The sequence below is a fragment of the Oxyura jamaicensis genome, chromosome 7 (genome assembly GCF_011077185.1).
Source record: "Oxyura jamaicensis isolate SHBP4307 breed ruddy duck chromosome 7, BPBGC_Ojam_1.0, whole genome shotgun sequence".
In the NCBI taxonomy this organism is placed as follows: domain Eukaryota; kingdom Metazoa; phylum Chordata; class Aves; order Anseriformes; family Anatidae; genus Oxyura; species Oxyura jamaicensis.
In genome coordinates, this window is record NC_048899.1 from 9622185 (window position 1) to 9644097 (window position 21913).

The 21913-nt window shown below is 40.2% G+C and overlaps 1 protein-coding gene across 1 annotated transcript in view; it reads left to right on the forward strand.

Moving 5' to 3' along the window:
- Window positions 1–5616: 5616 nt before the first annotated feature.
- METAP1D (methionyl aminopeptidase type 1D, mitochondrial) overlaps window positions 5617–21913 on the forward strand; it is a 46545-nt gene continuing 30248 nt past the window's right edge. Inside the window, exon 1 of the mRNA XM_035331939.1 lies at window positions 5617–5737. Coding sequence (XP_035187830.1) covers window positions 5698–5737 — 40 coding nt within the window. The 5' untranslated portion in view covers window positions 5617–5697. The remainder of the gene's footprint in view (window positions 5738–21913) is intronic.

The window sequence follows — 21913 nt, forward strand, 5'->3', positions numbered from 1 at the left end:
ACTTGCCTCTCCTCTGTAGCTTTCTCTTAGTAGTCATCAAGGGATCATAGATTCCAGCAGTTATTCATAACTCCACTTCTCTTAGCTCCCACAAACTTACTGGCCAGCCACATTCATTCCTATTGACAGAAGGAAAAGATACATTGCACATAAACATAATGTATATGAAGAGCAGAAATACAGAATAATATTGAGCAACTCCAGTCTATATAAGTGAGATTTTATCCTAAGACAGAAACGAAGATCTGAAAAACGTTTGTTTGGCAACCTTGGTCAAACTGTTCCCTCTCCTGTACTTTGAAAAATAGATGTTCCAGACTTCAGATACCATAAAATTTCTAGTTCCACAGCTACTAACCTGAAGAAATACAGCAAAATACCTATAGTTTCAGAACTGAGAAAGTTCTGAAGTTACAGGATTTAAAGGACAGTTTAACTACCGCAGTAGTGGGAATAAAGGTCTATATAACTGAAGCAGTATCTTGGGCCATAAATGTCCATGCCTCCTCTGAGCAAACACACAAAGCTGTTATGTGGCAGTTTAGGCAATTCAAAACTGACCTATTGTCTCTCTCTGCAATGTCGGCAGGAGGGTAAGCACCCATAATGTCTATACGAAGGATTTACGTCTGTTTATATAGGTCATTTTTTCAATTCCTTTTTGTCTCTCACTGAGACTTTGTTGCTCTTTATGCTTCTCCTTTATCATATTGTATGACTGTCAGACACTAGAAGACTTGAAAATCTTATGTTGTGTATTTTGCCATTTTACTTTTTTCTCAGTGTCAGTTCTGACCTGATTTCATCAGTTTCAAACTGTTAGAACTAGAAATACATGTTATATTTCTAATCCTATCACCTAGAAGCTTGGAACCTCAGCTTTGAAATTGAAAATAACATTATTCTCTAATGCTACTGCTTTGTGAGACATTGCTTGCTAAGATAATTTGAACTTGACAAAAAGACAGCATGGTAAAATATTAAAATCTGATAAGCAAATATCTGTTGCAGACATTTCAGTTTTCTCAAAAAAAAATCAACTAAAAGTCATGGAACACTTCTCCCCATGCCATCAATATCTGCAGTAATTTTACATTGCTAGTCCGTCCTCCAATGATCACAAAGATTTCAATCAAACCATGAGTTCTATCTATTAAAATGTTTCATATACAAATGGCTATTAGGGAAGTATTTGGAATGGTGGGGCTAGAAATGTAGTGCAACTAGTGAAAATAGAAGGCTATTGCACAAAGCGATATAAATAGATGCAAGCCCCACTCATGCAGGGCATGCTAGCTGCCATCATACTGGCTTCTATCTCTGGAGGGAAAATTGTAGGAATGGGCTGGTCCCTCTCAAATCTTCCTACAGTGTAAAAAGAAAAATAATACAAATACCAGCACTCAAAACTTCTCATTCAAATAACTGTTTATCCCACTATTTGTTTGTTGTGCTGAAGGCTACAGTAACAGGTGTTGCTAGAAATGAGACTACAGATGCTGTAGGAGCCTCCTTTTAGACCTATAATGGTACAAGTAAGTGTGAAAAGGATCATTGATCTAACAATTCCTGGATTTCCATGTTCAAAATAGTTTTACTTCTCCAGTCAAGAGAAGCAAATAGAAAAAGAAAAAAAAAAAAAAATCCTTCCGTTCTTCAAAGCTCATTGCAGATACAAGACTCCCACCCAAATGGAAGGAATCTCAGGTAATGACATAATGAAGGCATGGTCTCGGGAGTAGTGTTTCAGAATTCCCTCTTTGCCATTGCAAAAAATCTATACAGCAAGAGCAGAACTGTGCTTTGTTTTTTTCCTAAAGTAGCACTAGCTTCTTTCTTCAGCAAATAAAGAACACATAATGCTGTAAGCATTCCTCAGGTAGGGGGTATGTGCTCCATTTAAGGTTGTTTTACAGTTTGAGCAGAAGAGATCAACCATAAAGGAAATCTATATCAATGGGAAGAGCTTGACTTCCAGGTTGGTTTTTGTTGCTGCTGTTGTTTCTAAATGGTGTGACAATAAGGGAGGTGTTCCATGTTCAATATCTGCTATTTTTAGATGCTTTTCTTCCAGTGAAGCCTTCCTCAAAATTGTATGGAGTTTTCATATTTTTGAGACTTTCATAGTTTCATGGAAAAGATAAAATTTTTGCCTAGAGTAAGTTTAACATGATAGTGACTGTGAGCATGCCTTTTGCTTTCCTTAGAGCTGTAACAGTTCAGTGTAGCTTTGCCTGATTGTATACATTTTGTATTGCTGATGTAGGAGCAGCTTCTAAATGCTTTCTGCTCACTGACAAATGACAATATGTATCAAAGTCTGAGAACTTCAGGTATCACTAGAAAGCTTATTCATACAGATGGGACCTAAGCTTGCCTCACTGCTGCTACACGCTCTCCTGTTCTTGTCTGTCTTCTCTAAGGACACGTTTCAGCAAGACTACCTGAGGCAACCTCATAACTTAGCTCCTGTTGCAAGGAGCGGTCCCCACTCCTAGTTACATGCTCCTCCACTTCCCTGTCTTTGATTATTCAGTGAGCCAACTCACCCCACTGAAATGCGGAAAAAAAACACCACCACCATCACAATAAATAAATATAATTAAAAAAAAAAAAAAAAATGAACTGGCTTTAGCTAGTTTAGCATGCTGGGCTGTCTCACTGAGATACCAGATGCGTTCCAGGACCAGCACGCAAGTACCCGGGATCAATAAGCCAGGAGCATAATGGAAAATAAGAATCACTAGATTTTCTTGATTAGTTGGCAAGTGGTAATGATTAAGAATTGTTCCACAGCACATAAAGCCACCGTAAATCAGAGTGGCCCACACTGCAGCCTCCCAGCCACACATTAGTGCACTTGCACTTTCTTGGGCATCAGCACTGGCATTCATTTGGTCTCACAATGAACTGTTCCATGGAATTAAACTAGCACAAAATTATTATTACTATTCCCCCCCCCCGTAGAGGTAGTGTGTTTATTTATTTATCTTCGGGTTTGGGTCTTCAAACTCTCTCACCATGGATCAGATAAACACAAGTGCTGAAAAAAGGACACCTACTTGTGATTAGACCAGGACCCTAACAGCACAAGCCTGACTAGCAAAAAATGCTGTTAACTAAATAATCTCTTAAGATTGCTCAGATAGGAAAGTCTAAGGAGTTTGAGCCTAAACCCAGAAGTATCCAGTTGCTATACTTTAACTAGAAGCATATTTCTATATTGTTCTAGATAAGGTTTCATGTATTAATGAACCATACCTCTGACGTTTTATAGACTGTTACAGGCTGTTTTCACCTTTCCAATTAAAAGCATAATGAATGTTATGTCTTCCTTAGCATGTCTTTTGCTTTTTTTTTTTTTGGAGCCCAGCTAAAAAGTGATTTCTCTAAAGCTGCTTCTCAACATGAAGCTCAGGACAACTCAAAGCACCACTGGTCATCTCAAACATTTCAGAGGATTTGCCAAATGTGAACAAAATACAGTTATATACATGAGGAATAAGTGACATTTTATTTTGGTAACAGGACTTGAAAACAGCAGAGTATGATTCTTCGGATTTACTGTGTTAGAATATTGAGTCTCTCTCCTTTTTCTGAGATATTCATCCTTGTTTCATTGGTATAAACTTCCTAACAAACCTAAATCTGTTATTTGTATTCCTTAGTAAAAGGAGAAAATTCTAATCTAAGTACAAATTTAAGACTACCAAATAATGACTGTTGTTAGACTTTAAGATTAATCCAGAGATTGCAAAAAATGCAGACCAGTTGTTCTCTTAGAAGGTAAAACAATTGAGAAGACCTTTGATCAATCTTCTCTTGGTTTCTGATCTGCAAAAGGAACTGGTCCAGTCTAACCACTAACTGCAAGTATTTGTGAAATAACGCTTAAGGACATGGTAATTACAAAGGTGGCAGCACCGTGATTCTAGCATTTTATCCAATTCTTGCATTTTCTTATGCCATCAACCCATTTTCAAGCTGTTACAATATGGAATTACAGTCTTATAGCAACAGACAAAAGCCAAATATTTGCTTTATTTTCTCTCTCAGTGGCCTTTGATTCTCTCAAGCAGGAAATATTTGACTCACGTAAGATAGGTGAGACTAGGTTAACTTAGGGCATTTTGTTTCTCTCGTTCAGCAACAGTTCAGGAAAAGATGATAGTGAATTACTCATCATCCATGTCTACTTTTATGTGAAGTATGCTATTCTCTACAGGCACACATAAGCACTCCCACGCCAGCAGACATGTAGTTACGTATGCGAAGCAGCCATAATGTGTGATTGCTTTAAGCTGTACATCATCATAGTACCAGTCACTGGGTATCTGCATTCCTAAAGCCTTGCCAAGAGGAAAAATAAGATAAGATGGTGCCTGATGAAATTCAAACTCCTGAAAAACCATACTATGTTGTTGAACTAGCTACAAGGAAAAGACTTGCTCTGCAAATTAAATGTGTACGTACCTCTCACCAGGGAGTAGCTGGTAATGATGCTCATGAGGTGTAACTAGGCAGCTTAGGAATGCTGTTTCTTGACTTATTTCTAGCTCTATTTTTCTTCTGTTAAAATCCTATCATAGTGCCCTCACTGAATAACTGTCATGAAACGTGTTAGTTGGTGCGGAATGTGGCTGTACAAAGTGAATTGTTTCATTTTTGGAGGCAGTGCAAGATATTGTATCGATCTTTAAACTGCTGTGTGGTCTGGATATAAGCTACATGATAGGCCGCCTATCGTGCTGTGGCAGCTAATCAGCCGATGCACTTGTGCTAGTGATGCCTACACAGGACCACTGAGAAGACCGCAGCACCTTTCTTTGTTATCAGAGAACTGATGGTATTTGCTCTTTAAAGGCAAAAAAATTCTTATAGTGTAACTTTTATTTCATACATCTTTCAAGCTTTTTCCAGAGTAAATAATGGGGGTAAATAGCATCACCATTCCTATCTGCCTTGGGCTTTGAGTCTGTTCTTGTTAATTGTCATTTATACCTAAAAATATTGGAAAGACACACTCTAATGAAAGGTTTGCTCTTTTAGATCCTTTTGAAATACATAACAATTGGTTGTGCTGATGAAACTGAGAAATATTTGAGTTTTAGGGTTCAAGCTTTCTCTTTCATATTCTGCATATGTCTCTACAGCAAATGGAACAGCAAAAACTTACATCAGCATTCTGGACTGTGTGGTTCATTCTTCTCTTCACAAAAGCTACTTTACTACAACGGAATTAAAAAGTACAGGGGGAAAGAAAAAATTTTAAAAGAACTCTGATAAAACGTTGAGGTAACTTTAGCACTCGGGGAGCGACATGGTTGCAGCCCTCCTGAGACCGCCGGCCCCCGTGGCGGTCTCGCTGCTGGAAAGCTGACAGACCGCGGGGCGTTACGCCTCAGCTTCACCGCGCAAAACTCGGCACAGCGGAGAGCTGCCCTGCGCGTTTCACAGACCCCACAGCGGGCGGGCGGGGAGGGGGCGCTGCCGCCCCGCTGCGCCCTGACTGGGCTGACGGGCGCGGCGGGCCTCGCCCCGGGGGGAGGCGGCGGGGCCTCGGCGCGGCCCTGCCCTAACGGCCGCGGGCGGCACTCGCCTTACGCAGCGCGCGCGCAACGGCCCCGGCGCGAGGCAGGACGGCTCCCGCCTCAGCCCGCCTGCCGCGTCCACGTGATCCCGCCCCATGCGGCCAAGATGGCGGCGCCCAGAGCTGTCAACGTGCTGCGGGGCGGAGGTGAGCGCGCCGCCGCGGGGCGGGGAGGGAAGGAGGGGGGCGGGAAGCAGGCGCCGCCCGTTAAACGGAGCTGCGCGCGCCAGCCCGCTGCTGGCTGGCTCGCTGGCTGTCCGGTGGGGAGGCTGACGCCAGTAGGAGAAGCTACCAGAGAGCCGTATCCGCCGGCCCCAGCGCACGGGGCGCGAAGGGCTCGTCCCGCGGGCGGTGGGAGCCCCGCGTACGCAGCTCGGGGCCGCGCGGTGCCGGCGCTGCGTCCCCCGGCAGGGTTGAAGGGTGCCTGCTGGAGGAGAGCCCGGCCGGGCCGGGCCGGCGGCACCGGGAGCGTGGGGCTCGGCGCCGTCCGAAGGGGCAAGGCGGCGAGGAGGGCTCGGCCCGGTGTGCGCTGTACCGGGAGCATGAGGGCTGCTGGCGGGCCGCTCTGCGGCCGCGGGAGTGTGTTACGGCACTGTTCCTGTCAGAAGTTTAGTCTTCGATTAATAAATAAATAAAAATAATAATAACTTGACTGAAATTAATACGTTTCCTGTACTTACCGCCTGAGTCACGTAACTTTTGCGTGCATGTAGAGGCTCTTCAGCTCCTGTCTTCCCTCACAGCGAGGTCCTCCTGAAGGCGCCTTTTCTCCCACAGCCCAGCAGAAGCGATTCAGCCCCGTGTGCTTTACTGCCTTGGTAACACATCAGAGCAATTGTACGCGGTTCTGTACCTCGCTGATAAATGTGTTTTCTTACTGGTGTTACGTTATTTACTTCTCATTCCTTCCCCTCAGTGTTTCCTTGTCTCAGATTAAATAAGACTGGAGGTTATTTGGGGCATACAGTTAAGTGAGTGTTTCTTTTTGGCTTCCGTTGTAAAATCTTAAACGTGTGAATAGAAAGAACCGCATTACAATGGTATCAATGAAAGACTTGTATGAGTTGATTTTTTTTTAAAAAAAAAAAAGACTGTAAATTCTTCATCTTTCAGCCAAAGCACAATATTGTAATTCTTTGCAGCTGACATAAAATTTCAATCCGTTTTCTCATGTTGTTGATAATGATCTTCTGCTGTACTTCTATTTTTTGTTCTGTTCAAGTCTTTTCAAACTTTTGAGAATATAGCGGCCTTTTTTCACAGTTAATCCTGAGTTTTGCAGGGCACAAGAGCCACGTCAATTTTTTCATTGATGAAGGCTCATATTCATAAGGAAATTTCAGTTTGACTGGAATCTTAGAATCTGAGCTTCAGCTGAACACTGGGAAGATCTGTGGCATTTGGCCTTCAGAGTCTCTTATTTGTTTTATTTCTGACACCAGTCAAAACCTTTACGCTTTCACATGTGCCAGTTAGAAACTGAATCACATCTGTAGTATGTAGTACCATAGAATGTCTTTTGTTGTTGTTTTGTTTTGAATCTCAAATTAACTGAAATTTATTGTACAAATTCATACTATTCTTGATTTCTTGCTTCAGCAGTTCTTCATCTGCAGACTTTGTTCTGGATATTGTTGTGGTCATGTGTGACCAGTACAACTGCCTCCAGCTGCATCCACACCTGGAAACTGTGTCTATCATCCAGTTAATAGACCCAAGCCATTTAAATTTGTTAAGCTTTCATCCCTCCCTCCAGACATCAAAACTTACTCAGTTCCCCTAGTGGATGCATATTTCCAGAAGTTGAAAAAGCAAAACTGTCATAGTTCAGACAAGACTGATTAAGCTAAATCCAATTTTCCCTGAATTGGGCAGTTCAGTATAATTTAATTTGCAAATATTGAAAGACAGAAGTAATTTAAATTAGATTTCTGCTCACCTAAGGGAATCTATTCTACCTAAATAGAATGAAAATTACTTTCTGATAGCCCCTTATGTGGTATCTCTTCATACCTCTGATGTTACATTTCTGTAAATGATGAAAAGAAAATTTTCGTAATTATGGAACTGTTTCTAGCACACTTGAAAAGCAGAGATCTTGGAAGTTTGTATACTGTTTAAATACTTTAAATAAGGAATTAAGCTATCATAAAAAAAACTTTAATATGTTTGAAAAAGAGAAGTTGAATGATTGTGCTTGCAGAAAGTTAAAAAGACAGTTTGTGATTTTTTGTTAGGCATATCAGACAATTTATTTGAACAGTCCCTGTCTTGCTAGTGTCAGAATTGCAATACCGTCAGCCTAAGGAGAAGGTACACAACTTGATAAGAGTGTGAGGGGCATAGCAGCGCCAATTGCATTTACCATTTGTAAAAGAAAACTAAGAAATAGACGGAATACAGACATCAAATGGTATGTTGGCCTGTCAGGGTTTGTACTTATAAATGATAGTGATTATATGGTGATTTATGGGCTTGTAAATGGTCTACTACGATAGTCTTAAGTATTACAATAATTGCATTTGTGATGTTCATTGGTAATAAAATAAAGTAGAAGACGTCAAAGAACTGCATGTCTCCAAATAAAATTTCTATGATTTAAGGCATAATAATCTTTTATTGATCTATTAATTTTAGGCAAGTAAATTATTGTAGAGTAGAAGCCCCTAATTGCTTGTAATGAAGTTTCAGGACTTGGAGCCATGGGAAAATAATTGATGAGAAGACATCTCTTGTAAAACAAGTCACTTACTGTGTTAAATACTGATAGAACTGATTTCTTATCTTGCTTCCCTGTCTACCAATGAATGAGTGTTCCATCTACACTGCATGTTATTGCCAGACTTTTAAGATTAAGTTATTGTAGATTGAAGGTGTGTGATACATCTCTCAGATATGTAGTCTGTGTACACAGGCTGTATGTTTGCTTGTGCTTTACCTAGTCTGCATACTTGCAGAAAATTGTGCAAGCATCCTAAACAGGTGCAAATAAGCCTTCATCCCCTGCTCATGTGTAGAAGCAGTAGATTTCTTCTTTGGGCTGTTTTTATGTCCAGTACCAGAGTTATTGTGAGATATTTTTCTTATTTGTATGCATAGCCATTTCAAAATGTTAGTTTTTAAGATTTTTCTGAGAATTTTATTATTTTCACCTCCCTTAGTAACATGAAGAGGAGATACATAAATATATGCTTTTAAATCTTTCCCCCCCAAAAAAGCAGAGAGGGGGGCATAGCTGGAGTATGATTTTGTTGCATTGTGGCTTCAAAGCCATGCAAATCCAAGTTTGCCTAGAACTGCTGAATCTCATTAGAGGTCTTTTTAAATTAGTATCATTTTCAATATTACAATGCATTTTGTTTGGGCCATATAGATCTGTTCAGTTTGCGAGTCTTGTCAATGATGCGTGGCTGAGTGTTGTCTATCCTTCAGAGCTACTCTAGGCAAAATTGAGTATTTCAAAGGAGTAACAACCTCTTCTCCAATAAGATATTTTTAAGAAAATAATCTATTCTGAAGCACCACAGAAATCAGAAATGTTAGCTCAGACCCTGCAGAGAGTGGACTAATAGGAAAAGATGTAGACAAGTAACTGAGGCATTATGAAGCAATTAGTTTACATTCTCTAGATAAAGCGTATATATTTAATTTCACATGTGTTTTTCTGTGTGATCAGATATGGCTTTGCCATTTAATATGGTAAAACAGACAGTCAACTTTCAAAGTATCATTTAATGGTGAACTCTACATGCTAGCATACAGAAACATTCTATAGAGTTAACATCTGAGAGGTGGTTAAATAAATAGATTAATAAAGTACCTGCTGGAAATATCCCATTTCATGGCTTTTTGATTTTAGGAACACCGTCAAGGTCAAATCTGTAACTTCACTGAGTAATATATTTCTGAAACCTCTTTAGTTTCCACCACCTGCAAAGGCAGAGGACTATTTTCCCTCTCTGTCAAATCGAAACATGAATGCCAAGTTTTTGAATTGTCATATGCTACTGAATCAGTCTGTTTCCATCTTTTTGGTAATGAGATTTGAAATAGGAGTAAAATTAAGAAAGCAGCTTACCTTTTCATAAGTGTACCCATAAACTTTAGCATATATGAGATTATTCTCATATTAAGAATGAATCATAAAAAATTTCTCAGCACTGTTGATATTCAAATATAAAAAAAATCTTTTCACCCATATCTTCATCACTGTTAAAATTAGAAATGTACAGTGCAAAAATTTACGAATATTTAGTCCTCATCTATGGTAACTTCTAATACTTTAAAGCTATCTAATTCATTAAAAAAAAAAAAAAAAAAAAAAAGTACAATATACAGATATCAGTCTTGGGGGACTTGACTAAACATTGCCTGGTATTCCAGACTGGTAATGAAATATGTCCGATAAGTCTGAAGGTTTTTTGGCAGATGAGAAAAAGTGATTGAAAACTTTTGTCAGAGAGTTTTCAAGATCAAATGATGCTTGGCTGCACTGTGCAATATATGAGCTGGGCAATTAGCTGGAAGCAAATGTTAATTCACATTTTCCATTAATTTGTAGACAGACTCATGTCTCCAGGATTTAACATTAGCATTATCAGCTGCAAATGATGCACGGTGGAAGTTCAAACCATTTGATCGTAGTACACTTTTAACATTTTCAAATGATCCTGAGGTATTTCCATCCCTGTCTTGCAAATAAGCAGGCAGACAAGGAATTATTCCCATTTCAACAGTGCAGCAATGAGTAACTCTCAGGGAGACATATACTTTCATGGTTTGAGGCATGAGAGAAAAAATATTCCCCTTTCAATAAAGTGTTTAATTGTTCTCTTCTTTCAGCTGAGAGGTAATGTGTTGTTGGCAGCACACAGAGCCTTTGTTCTGACAAGATATATCACTTCTAACTGGGGGTGGATTGGTAGGGCGCGGTTTCCCTGATAGCTTCTTTTTCTCAATCGGCATCAGCCAAGACAATATTCAAAAGGAGCACTGTCCTCTGCAGGTGTCCAGCCGTGGCTGAGAATTGGATCACCTTGTCCACCTCTCCACAGACCAGCCACTGCAGTGGAGGCCATGCGGCCTTAGCCAGTTCCCTGGGCCTTTTGGCCCACAGCTGCAAATGTGGGTGGGAGGGGGAAGAAGGTTGCCGTCGCCATGCAGCAGCTGGCTCACCTAGCAGCAGAAACTTGGAGCTTTCTGCTACAATCAGCTCTGCTGATTTGTGCCCCCTCATGAAGCCATTTGCCCCAGTATGTGGTCATCTTCTCTGTGGAAGGCTACGCATTGGCCTGGTGCCAGAGCGTCACCACTGTGGCTATAGCTAATATCCACACAAAGACAAAATTCATAACTAGTCCCCGAAGAGTGCGTAGTTCCAGCAGTTTTATGAAAGCTTTTTTTGCTCTGTGCACCTTGTGCCTTGGGTGGCCAGGTCCCAGACAGTATCCTGTATCAGCCAGTATTCAGTCTGTGATAAATATATTGGACAGGTACATTTTTAGATACTGGCAGTTGTGTGGTAAGCCCAGCTGTAATCCTGGCAAAATTGAACTGTTTGGGAAATACATGTTAGATGTATCCTTTTCCTTTTTGCAGAGTATCTCTTCTTAACATTGCGCTGGACATTTTCCTAGATGGAAGGGAGCTTCTTTCTCTCTATTTCCATCACAGAGCTCTGAGACTTTTACAGCCTGCAGCAGCTCAGTGCCCTGGTGCAGTGATTTACTGTGAAGGCTGGCGCCCAGCTGTGTTTGTGGGCTACTGACCCTGAAGGAAAATGCCCAGATGTTCTGGGAAGGCCTCTACTAAGAAATTGATGTGGCCCATTACAGGAACTTGGCTTTCAGCTGTGTTTTACACAGTCAGTTTTACAGTACTCAATCTTCAGAGTTAGACATTAGGATGAGCACTCCCTGTTTGCATGCACCACTTCCACTTTGCTTTCCTTGCGTGCCATTTCCTTGCCTGGCTTCAGATATATAAGCAAAGGCTTAAAATAATACTGTGTAGTAGAATGCAAAGTCTGAAACAAAGTTGTGTCTGTGCTTTGTATTTCAATGTTGTCTTGGGACAGGCAAACTTGTTCTGACCTCTTTTGCTCCATCTCTTTCTAAAGCGGTCAGTCTCTTCAGGCTGAAATCTATCCTCAGAACAGAAGTGGTGTTAGCATGTGAGCCTTAGCATTGCTCTGCAGAGATCTAAATGACTGATTCAGCCTTCTCTGCATAGATATAGTGTATCGGTGATATCACAGATACTGCTTCATGAGCTTTAGGGAATCAGTTTAATAAAAAAGATCCAGGCCTCTGAAGTCTGCATCATAAGATCACCCTGACAAGCCTTTTTGCAGGGTTAAACTGCAAGTGAAGTCTGGCTTTTTGGTTCTTGCATGTTCTTTTACTTAAAACATCAGGAACAGTGGTATAGTATATGACAGGTCTCTGGTTGTCTCTGAGCTTGTTTACTGCAATATGTAGCATTTGAAGAGAAAGGATAAAGGACTGAAACATTGCTGAAGAAATTCTGGATCTCAAATTGTGAGTGATACTGTATTTTAAAGCAGATAGCTTCTCTAACTGAAGTAACAGGATGAGATGCCACGTGAGCATATAGTGTAACAGGTTTTGCCTCAGAGAGCTCGCAGCCCAGGTATCTACAGCAGACAAAAGGGACTGAAATTGTTAACAGCAGTTGATGGATGGAGAAACTGTAGTGCCAAGGGAGTAATTTGCGGAGGGTCTTGTGTAAGAGTGTCATTGGGAGAATTAAATGGAGTCTGAAGCCTGCACTAATGCCTGCTATTTCTAAGCTGCCAGGTTAACACATAGTTTAAAAGTGGATGTATATGAAGTGGCTTTCCAGATTTTGATAAAGTAATAAAGCCGAATTTCCCTAAGCAGACCAGAAGATGGATTGAAGATGTACACAAAAATGACATCGCACATAGTAGCTATAAAGGTCTGAAATTCTGTGTTACAAGTGGTTAACAGTTCTGCAGGGGAAACTGAACTATTCTATTCTGATACAACACCAATTATTTCTTGTGTGATTTTTTACATACAGCTATAATTGGAGGATAAGGTTGAGGCTACCCTCAAAAAAAAAAAAAAAAAAAAAAAAAAAAAGTCTGTTTCAGTGAATTGCCCCAACATAGCAACATAGAGCTGTGGTAGTTTCATTTCTTTTTCTGAAGTTTGGGTTTCTGCTGAATTCAAATTGAAGATAGGCTCCTTCTGGTTTTGGATTTACAGCTAAAGCTGCAGTGGAGATCGATGTTGTGAAATCTAAGCTGTGTTTCCTTTCCATTATATTTGTACATATGAGATATGATGCTCTGTTTTGGACAGTTGTGATCCATGAGCAAATTTAAGTGAAAGCTTAGGAATTTTCAACAATGTTCAGACATAATTTTGCAGCTCCATTGCAAGCTGTTATTTTAAAATAGCGACTGATCATGTACACAGTCTGTACAAGGCCTTCTCTGTGCTAAAATTGCCTGTACGATCCCTCATTACAATGATCTCTTCAATTGCCATTTGGGATTGTATATTTTTTCCTCTTTCTCATTCTGCTCTCCTTCTCCCACTCCTGAACAAGCACAGTCCCATAGCCCTTGGAAACTCACACGTGGAGAGACACTCACTCGCTCTTCCTCTCTGTGACAGTTTGGGGTGATGAGGTGCCAGTGCTGGATGGCTTGCAGTGCTTCTGAACACCACACCCCAGTGCTGTTGATCTTGCTATATTTATTAGCATTAAATTTTAATTTGAAAATATTCTGAAGTAATGAAGTGTGAGAGGGAGTAGGATACAGTAAATTTTATTTATTTATTTCTGCTTTGTCTTTTCAAGCTGTGTGCATTTGTCACAGTGGTTCCTTTCCTAAGTATTTCTATTTAAAATCAGAAATGTTTGTTTAAACATACTTGTGTGCTTAGTCTAACTCTCATATTACACAGGTGAAAAAGGACGAGAAAATATATAGGTAGTGGTCTGTGCTCTGTGTGTTCTCTAACTTAGAGTTGCTGCATCCGGTAGAAAGGGGCTGTTTGGCTACAGCAGTGTTTTAATTTCATTTTGTAGTTTTTAGTTACACATTTCTGTAGACTCCATGACCACTCCTGTTACCTGATGGCGCCTATATTTCATCAAGCAGTCTACCTGGATTTAGTCCCAGATGAGTTGTTGTAGCTGATGAACATGATCCCCTCTGCTTGGGAATCCAAGATCTAGAGTACCAGGATTCCCAAGGGAATTGAAGGAAAGCTGTGTTCAAGCATTGACTTCTCTTATTATTTTCTTTGTTGTTTTTACGTAGTATCACCTTATGCTGATGGATAATGTACTTCACCACTAGTAAAATCTGGTTTTACTCTGCTGATGATGAGGGGAAAAGATTCTTTTTAAAATAGAATGAAAACAGGAGCAGCTAAAAGTACAGGCAACAAAAGAAATTATTTTTGCATCTGTTGATTACTGCTTACAAATAAAGTGACAAGTTATTAAACAAAATAACAAAAAATGTTGCAGCATTAGTGCTACTCTGATGTGTTGTGTTTTTTTTTACTACATTGTCATTTTCATGTTTTCAGAGTTTAGTGAATACAATGCATATTGATTTTTTTTCGTACGTCTCTCCTTTAATCTATTTCATTCTGTTAGAAAAGCTGCATTATACAAACATTGCATATAATTTTATCAGCAGAATGTTATCATGGTGGATTTTTTGTATTTAAAAATGTTTTTACTTTTTTTTGAGTGCAGAGAGAGAGTTACTGGTCAATCTAATTAAATTTAATTGCATTTCCTGTATGTTTTATTTTTAGTTTGCTCTTATATATCCTTCATGTCCACGGGAAGCTGTACTTTTGTAATATTTTTTTTTTAAAAAAGAATTATCTTAAAATTCTTCTAAATGTGGCAACTCGTAATTTCTGCTCAATGGTCAAGAGTTGTTTCCTCATTGCTTTGAATTGTATGACCTTGTTTTTTTTTTTTTTTTTTTTTTTTTTTTTTTTTTGTACAATTTTGAAAATTAAGATAGGAGAAGGGTAATTAACAGCTGCTGTGTTGTTCCTATTCTAGTTTTTATGACCAGGTTGATGGGACAAGCAGACAGAACATGTTAGTTATTATTCTACCTACATACACTTCTGCCATTATTCGTTTGTCTTTTACTGCTCACATTTACCTATCTAACTTTATATATACACCATTACTTGGAGAAAAAGGTTTTTTTTCCCTCATATCCTGAGAAAAAATGTGGAAAAATTGGCCTTCAACAAATTCTTGTTCTTCTGTTGTTGTAGCAGTTTGTCTGAAATTTATTTTTCTGAACATGAGCTGTTTACCTGTTTACTGTGGGAGGAACTACAGTGGCTGGAGAACATGTTAAGCTCTAGCATCGTAAATGTGAAAAATGAACAGATAAGGATTCACAGATTTATTTATTTAAATCTAGTGACTAACAAGCATCTGAAATAAAGATGCCTTTACTAAAAATTCAGTGATTCTGTTCCTGTGATAAGGGAATAGAAAGTCTGCTGTAGCACGTGACATGTATTGTATTACAGTTTACATCTCCCAGGCTTCTTTTCTGTTCCAGGTTTGACATTCTTGGTGCTTCTGAGGTTTAAAAAAAGGCATGAATAAAATCATATCGGATATTTTTATGCATCAAAAAGTAGAAGTATAATCATGTGGTAAAATCCCATTAAGATTTTTTTTCCAGTTGCCAGCAAGGGAGAGAGTTACTGCCAACCAAAGTTCATTCAGAGTTTTGAGTCATTAGACTGCCTGAGGCAGGAAGCTGAAGTTGTTTTCTTGTATTGTGGCTGTACCTGGAGGCCACAAATTTAAGTTTTCTGTTGGTCTGTATTGTATGAGTCTCCTGCCACAGAAAATGTGTGGCAGTTTGAGAAATAAGTGAGACACCAAGGCTTTTGCTGAAGTAGAAGCTTTGCCACCTTGCTGTTTGGTGGTGAATCAGCTTCAGAGTCTGCATCATGAGTCTCACTTTGGTGTCTGGACTTCATACGTCCCTGGGTTGATATTTCTTGTGGGAGAAAACAGCCCTAAGGAGCTGGCCAGCATCAGGAATGGTAGGCTCATCTGCTGGCATCCTCTTGTCAGTGAGGCAAGTCCTCCTGCAGCTGTATGGCTGAAGAGTTACAGTCTCAACACAAGACTGTGTTCAAGTTATTTGTAGGACTAGAAGCCAGGAGCTAGGGACTTTGAGGCTGGTGGTGCATGGCCTTGGATAACCAGTGAACTTCCTGTCTCTTTCTCCACCCACAGTACAGATATTTATCTACTTTGCAGGTGCGTTGGTTGAGATTAATGAGTTGTTTGTAAAGCACTTTGAAGATGAAAAGCTCTATAAAAATGCTAAGTATTATTATGTATGAGCTCTTGAGTGTATAATGGCTGTTTGCCTGCCAGTATTTAAAGCAATTTGTAATGCACTAAGTATGAAAGGCACTGTATGAAGTCAAGCTCTAGTTTCCATTTAAGAAAAGTTACTCATACTTTCTGTTCAGCAGTTCAAGTCACACCATTGGTCTTCTGTGTTCTGTAGTGATAAAAAGATTGTAGAAGACTTTTTAAAAGGAACCATGTCAAAACTTTTGAAGTCAGGTCATTATATGGTAAGGGTTTCTTCTCATTCAGTCGTATCTTATGGTGTCTGTATGTCTTGGGTTTTGTTTGTAAAACATGTAGATCATGTAGATTTCTTCCTTCTTCTCTTTTGCCAAATGCTCCTTTTATCCCTTCTTACACTTCTGCCTGGACAGCTGTAACTTTTATCTCCCCGTGTAGGGAACTAGAACACACTGATAATAAACTTTTTTTTTTTTTTTTTTTTTTTTTTACTTAAATAAAGTCTTTTCAGTCTTTGGATATGGGCACAGGAAAAGGAAATATGGAAAGGGTATGAGAGAAAACATCCAAGGTAGTGTTTACAAATGGAACTGTTGGCAAAGGGCTCTATCCATATGATAACATATGATACTACAGAGATTCCTGGACAGAGGAAGTTTGAAATTAGTTTTTAAGTTCCTTTAACATAGTGCATATTAAAAACATATTATTTGAATGGAAAACAATCTGGAAATGTTTTATGACATAGAAACAAAGTATGGAAAGTTCATTTGTTTGTTTTGTTAAATGACTGATTCCCTGGGGAGTTTTCCTTTTAGAGCTGTTGTCCTTTCCAAATCAGTAGATGTCTTTCCCTATATGTCCTAATTTCTAAACAAAGAGGAAAATGTTGGAAAACAAGTGTTCAATAAACTGCTATGCTGCATGGAAGTCTCAGAAAATTGTAATAAAGGACTTTTCAGTGCTCCTTAGAAGTCTTTTGGCAGACTTACACTGTAGAGTGCAGCCTGACAAAATTTTCATGAGGGTTTTTGAAGGTCGTGTTGTAGTCTCTCTAGTTTAGAAGATAAATAACCAGCCACTCTAACCAGCTGTGTAAAGTCTCCAACTTTCACATTTTAAGGATGTTTACTTTCATGTATTTATACTTAAAATACCTGTTTAAAGTGACATTTCAATTTTAGATCAAGCTTATTTTGAACCATGAAGGACTACTGCAGTAATGAACATGATCTATATTTATACATTAACACTTAGGGCATATCAGATGTTCTCAGATTATCTGATTCATGTTGAGATGTACATGAACTTAAATTTAGGTCCTGCATCATGTATTTTTTGGAATTACGAAAGTCAACACACATGGTATAACACTTAAAGAAAATGACAAAGAAATTATTTTTCTCACGTAAATCCAGCTGTTCGGTCCCAGATCTTCTCATTGGAGTTGGAAAAAAAAAACTACAGTGAGCTCCTGACCTCATTCCACAAGTCATAACAATGAGGTACTTTATTTAATACATAATGCAGTCACTCCAGGTCTGTTTGTATGTTGCTTGAGTTCATAGCTCTTGAATGCGCTTGTAAGCTCATCTAGACTTGTTGAGTTGATCTTCTAATAACCAAGTGGACAGTCATCTTGCAAGGCCATCCTAGTTTGACACCAAGATGAGATGTTGCCCGCATTGATTTGAGAATTGAATTACGCTCTTGCATTATGGGTGAAATAGTGGGTGGTGACAAGGCTTAATTTCATTGTCCTGTGCTTTCTGAATTAACACTTGTGAGGTGACTAGGCAGGTCTCATTTCTGAGAGTTGTTTCTGGTTATTGTGTACTGATTAGTATTGGCATACTTCTTATGGCTCAAGACAGAAACCTAAATGAAATGTGTGTTCTTAAAAGAAATAAATCAAGTAGTGGGACTTGTCTAGGTTTATTATTTAAAGATTTGTTAATGCTCTAGCAGACTCTACTAATTCAATAGAAGCTCAAGTCATGAGATTTCTCTTCTGGGAAAACTTAAATCAGTTCCTCAAAAAGATCACGCTGTACCAGCCAGAATTATTTTGCTGGGATGTTTATATCTTCTGGGGTGGCTGAGGTAAAGGCACACATTCTCTCCTGTCACCTCTGGTGCAACAGGTGATGATGATGGGCTACCGATACACTGCACTGTGAGCAGTGGCTGGGGCATGGGCACGCTGCTTCTGCCGACTGTACCATTGCAGTTGTAGCAAACAAGTCAGAGTCAATTTCACTGTAGTTGTTTTGTTAACTGAGTAGGATTCAGGACCCCGATGTTAATAAAGTTGTGATCAGAATCATAAAATCAAAATTCAAGATCATGTTACTTTGCAATAGGCCATGCAAGTAATTTGAAATGGAATTTGCGTTGTCCATGATTCAAGTGTACAGCAGGGATTCTAGCACATAATTTACTGAATTTGCTGATTTGGGGATTATTTTAGAGATAAAAGGAATTGATACCTTCTCCAGTACATATCTCAGGTATGATTCTGTCAATACACATAACTTCTGTTATCACATCCTTTATATATTTTAGCACCCAACTTCCTCACCCAAAAAAAAGGTGTTGGGCCGAAGTCTGTCAAGATCCGGACCAAAGACAGGTTGAATGTGGAAGGTGTCTGGTTCTGTGGCTGGACTGCTGCAGAAAGCTGCGGGAACACCAGTGCTCATTCTCCAGATGAAGCTTTTGTACTCTTTCTGTCCAACTCTCTTTTACAATTGTCAGAATAATTTATAGTGCATCATGAAATACATCTGGATGGAGCAATAATACACTAATTGTTATTGTCTAAAGAAGAGCTTTACTAGCCTGCATTTTAAATTAGAAAGATGGTGGTTTCAGCTGCAGTGGCACTATTGAAGTTAAGACATCAAAATTTCCACGTATAGATCTGTGGTTCTAGCATAGTACTCTCAAGATGGGTGTGCACTGTCACTGGATTTACCAGGGGCTGCCAGGATCACTGACCTTCCTTGATAGCACCAGTGTGTACTATTTGCCACATGCATAGCTCTACTGGTAGACTGTTTTTTATTTATTTCTTCAGTCTTTCCCATGAGCATCATGCAATGCAATATGTGCCTATGTCTCACGTGTGAGAGACAGCTCACAAGGAGATGGCTATACAGCCTTCTCTTTCAGTCATGTTAAGGTTATATATGGCTCTGCCTTTTTACTTAAAGGTAAAAATGCCTTTTTTTGTGTCAATTTGAATGGGAAGTCTTTTGCAAAATTGTTCTTTTCATGCAATTAGTATCTTCACAAATTGTGTCTGATCTGTCAGATTTGCCTCCAGAGCTCCTTCTATCTAAACAAAGTTCTGAATAAATAAATACGAAAGTGAGCTGGGTTCTAGTTGAAACTTTTCCTCTACTGTAAGCAGACAAGTCCAGTCAGAGCAACTGGGAGATCCAGCTGTGGGCTCAAGTTGCTGCCCCCATTAGTCTGTATCTCCAGTGGGCAATACTGTTGTAAAGCTGTATAGTTAAACCACAAACCTGTAGCGACAAGAACAAGAGAGCTAGAGTGGATGTTTGACAAATCATGCAAGAAAATCTAAGCGTTCGGAGTTGAATATGTGAATTAGTAATTGGCTAAGTGGGATGTCCCCATGGAGAATTTCATGGATTGCTGCCCAGCTTTGCAGACAAGGTAGCTAAGCATGCTCTGAAGAAATGCCTGTCATATTTAGCTGGCAAGTTAGATTATCTTCATCTTAGGGAAAGCAAAACATTTACTGCTGCTTATAGATTCACTATCTGTGCAGAAAAAAAAAAAAAAAAGACGTGCAAATCCTTTTCAGTTTAGGAAAAGGATTTGGAGACCTACTCTCTTGAGAAACCCATTGCTTACTTGATCTGTTTTAGAAATTCGGATGGTGGAATAGCCCAATAAAATGTACGCAGTGAGTGAACAGACTGATTAAGATAGTTTAGAACTTAATTATTAATTTGCTTATTTATTTATTTAACGTCTGGTTGTGTGGGAAATAGTAGTCATGGGCAATTCTGTATCCATCTTTAGAGCACCTGATAGAACAGAGAGGTTTTTTTGGGGTAACTTACACCTGTAACATGTGCAGCAGGAGAAGTGACGGGGAGTGAGGTCAGAGTTTTGGGGGTGAGAAAGCATTTCCTAAAGTGCAACTGGACTGCATGTTCCAGTCTTGAGGGAATAACCGAGTGCTGTAGTTTGTGTTACATTGTCTTTGTTTCAGCAAGACAAGCGCTGCTTGTAGTTCCTCCACGAAATCTCTTGTAATAGTAGCTGTGGTGTTGATGGCAGGATATGGAGTAGTGAGGAAACCCAGAGGTCCTTCCTTACCACCCAGTTTTTGGGATCTGAATGTGTGGTTTGCTCATTGGAGAGTAACAGGGCAGATGGGCAGGGCTGGAGTCCATCCTGAAGACATGCATCGGAAATTCACAGATGTTGCATGTCATCTGGCTCAACTCCTCCTGATGTGCATTACATGAGATGGGCACAGGGGAAACAGGTGTGTCAGATCCTGACCTGCATGTAGGTTGTCATTCCAGTGAAATATGCTGAATTCCTTCATGTTCCTGATACCTAGGGAAGGTCATGGACAAAACTGAACCTGTAGTCATTGTTGTGGTTATTATCGTTTAATTTACTGTAAATCAACCACCAAGCTGGTGCCCACAGATGCCTTAGCTCTTACCCAGTTAAGGTGCCTGCTGTACCCAGCTGTTTATTAGATACTGGTGAAACATTTGTCCAGGGACACAAGCATTGCAAATATAGCCTGGTGAGATCCAAATAGTTGTAAACCTCATATTGTGCCACATGTCCCTTAGTTTACTTTAAAAGCTGAAGCTCAGGTCCTACTCCTGTTCATCTATGTCCATGAACTACAAGAGGAAACGTGGCAAAGTCGTGAAGTGAGGAGAGTGGTGGCTGCAAAGCCCCTGGGGTCTCCAGCAGGGCAGGCAAGGGGGCACACCGCCTGTGTGCCCAGAGCGCTGCAGCCCTCTCCCCCAGCCCCATGCTCTGTGCAAACCCAGGGGAAGTTTTTCCTGATGCTTCCTTGAACCATTTCCCTCCTGCTCCTGACAGAAAAAAGCTGACACATCCCAGCATTTGTGTAAAGAGCAAGGGGGGCACCACAGAAAACTTCAAACCATCCTGCTCGTGCTGGAAAGGATGGCTGGTGCCTTCAGGAGGGAGATTCCTGGATGTAGCAGTGCTGTGGGGAAGGGGTGGTGTTGTGTCTGGAGCCAGAAAATGCGCTTCAAAACCACTGCATGGAAAATGCAAAACACCTTATTACCCTTTCTCTACCACAGAATAAAGCTCCTTTCTGTGTCTGACATTCATGAAGGCTTATTAAAGCTCAGCGTCTGTGGGGGAGGCAGTTGCCATCCTGACTCAGGACAGACACCTCCCCCAGGCTGCTGAGAGCACAATGTCAGCAGATCTGAATTTCTGTCCTTTCTGAGGCTTGTCTGTATCCAGCGGAGGAACTACCAAGGCAGCACAGGATGCAACCCAAACCTTCTCCCCTGCTCAGGCTGCCTTTTTGATTCTTCCATGAGGCTTAGCTGACCTCGCTGCGCAGAAGCGCTGAGGCGCGGGGCCCAGTGAGGGGCCACTGGCAGCCCTAGGCAGCTGGGGTGGCCACGGGTCATCCTATGGGGCCTGACCCTCGGGGTGAGCCTAGGCCAGCACTGCCAGCCCCACTACACGTGTTGTCTCTGGCCTCTTGCACTTGTGTGCTTTTCCTTTAGCATGCATGAGCATGGCTTGCCTTCCTGCAGAAGCACTACGTTATTTATAAATAGCCACTCTATTTGCAAGGTGCCATATATGATAAAGAAGGCCTTTGGTTAACGTTATGTGGCTTGAGAACAGAGCCTGTGCTTTGGATGTGCTCTATAAACAACTGGC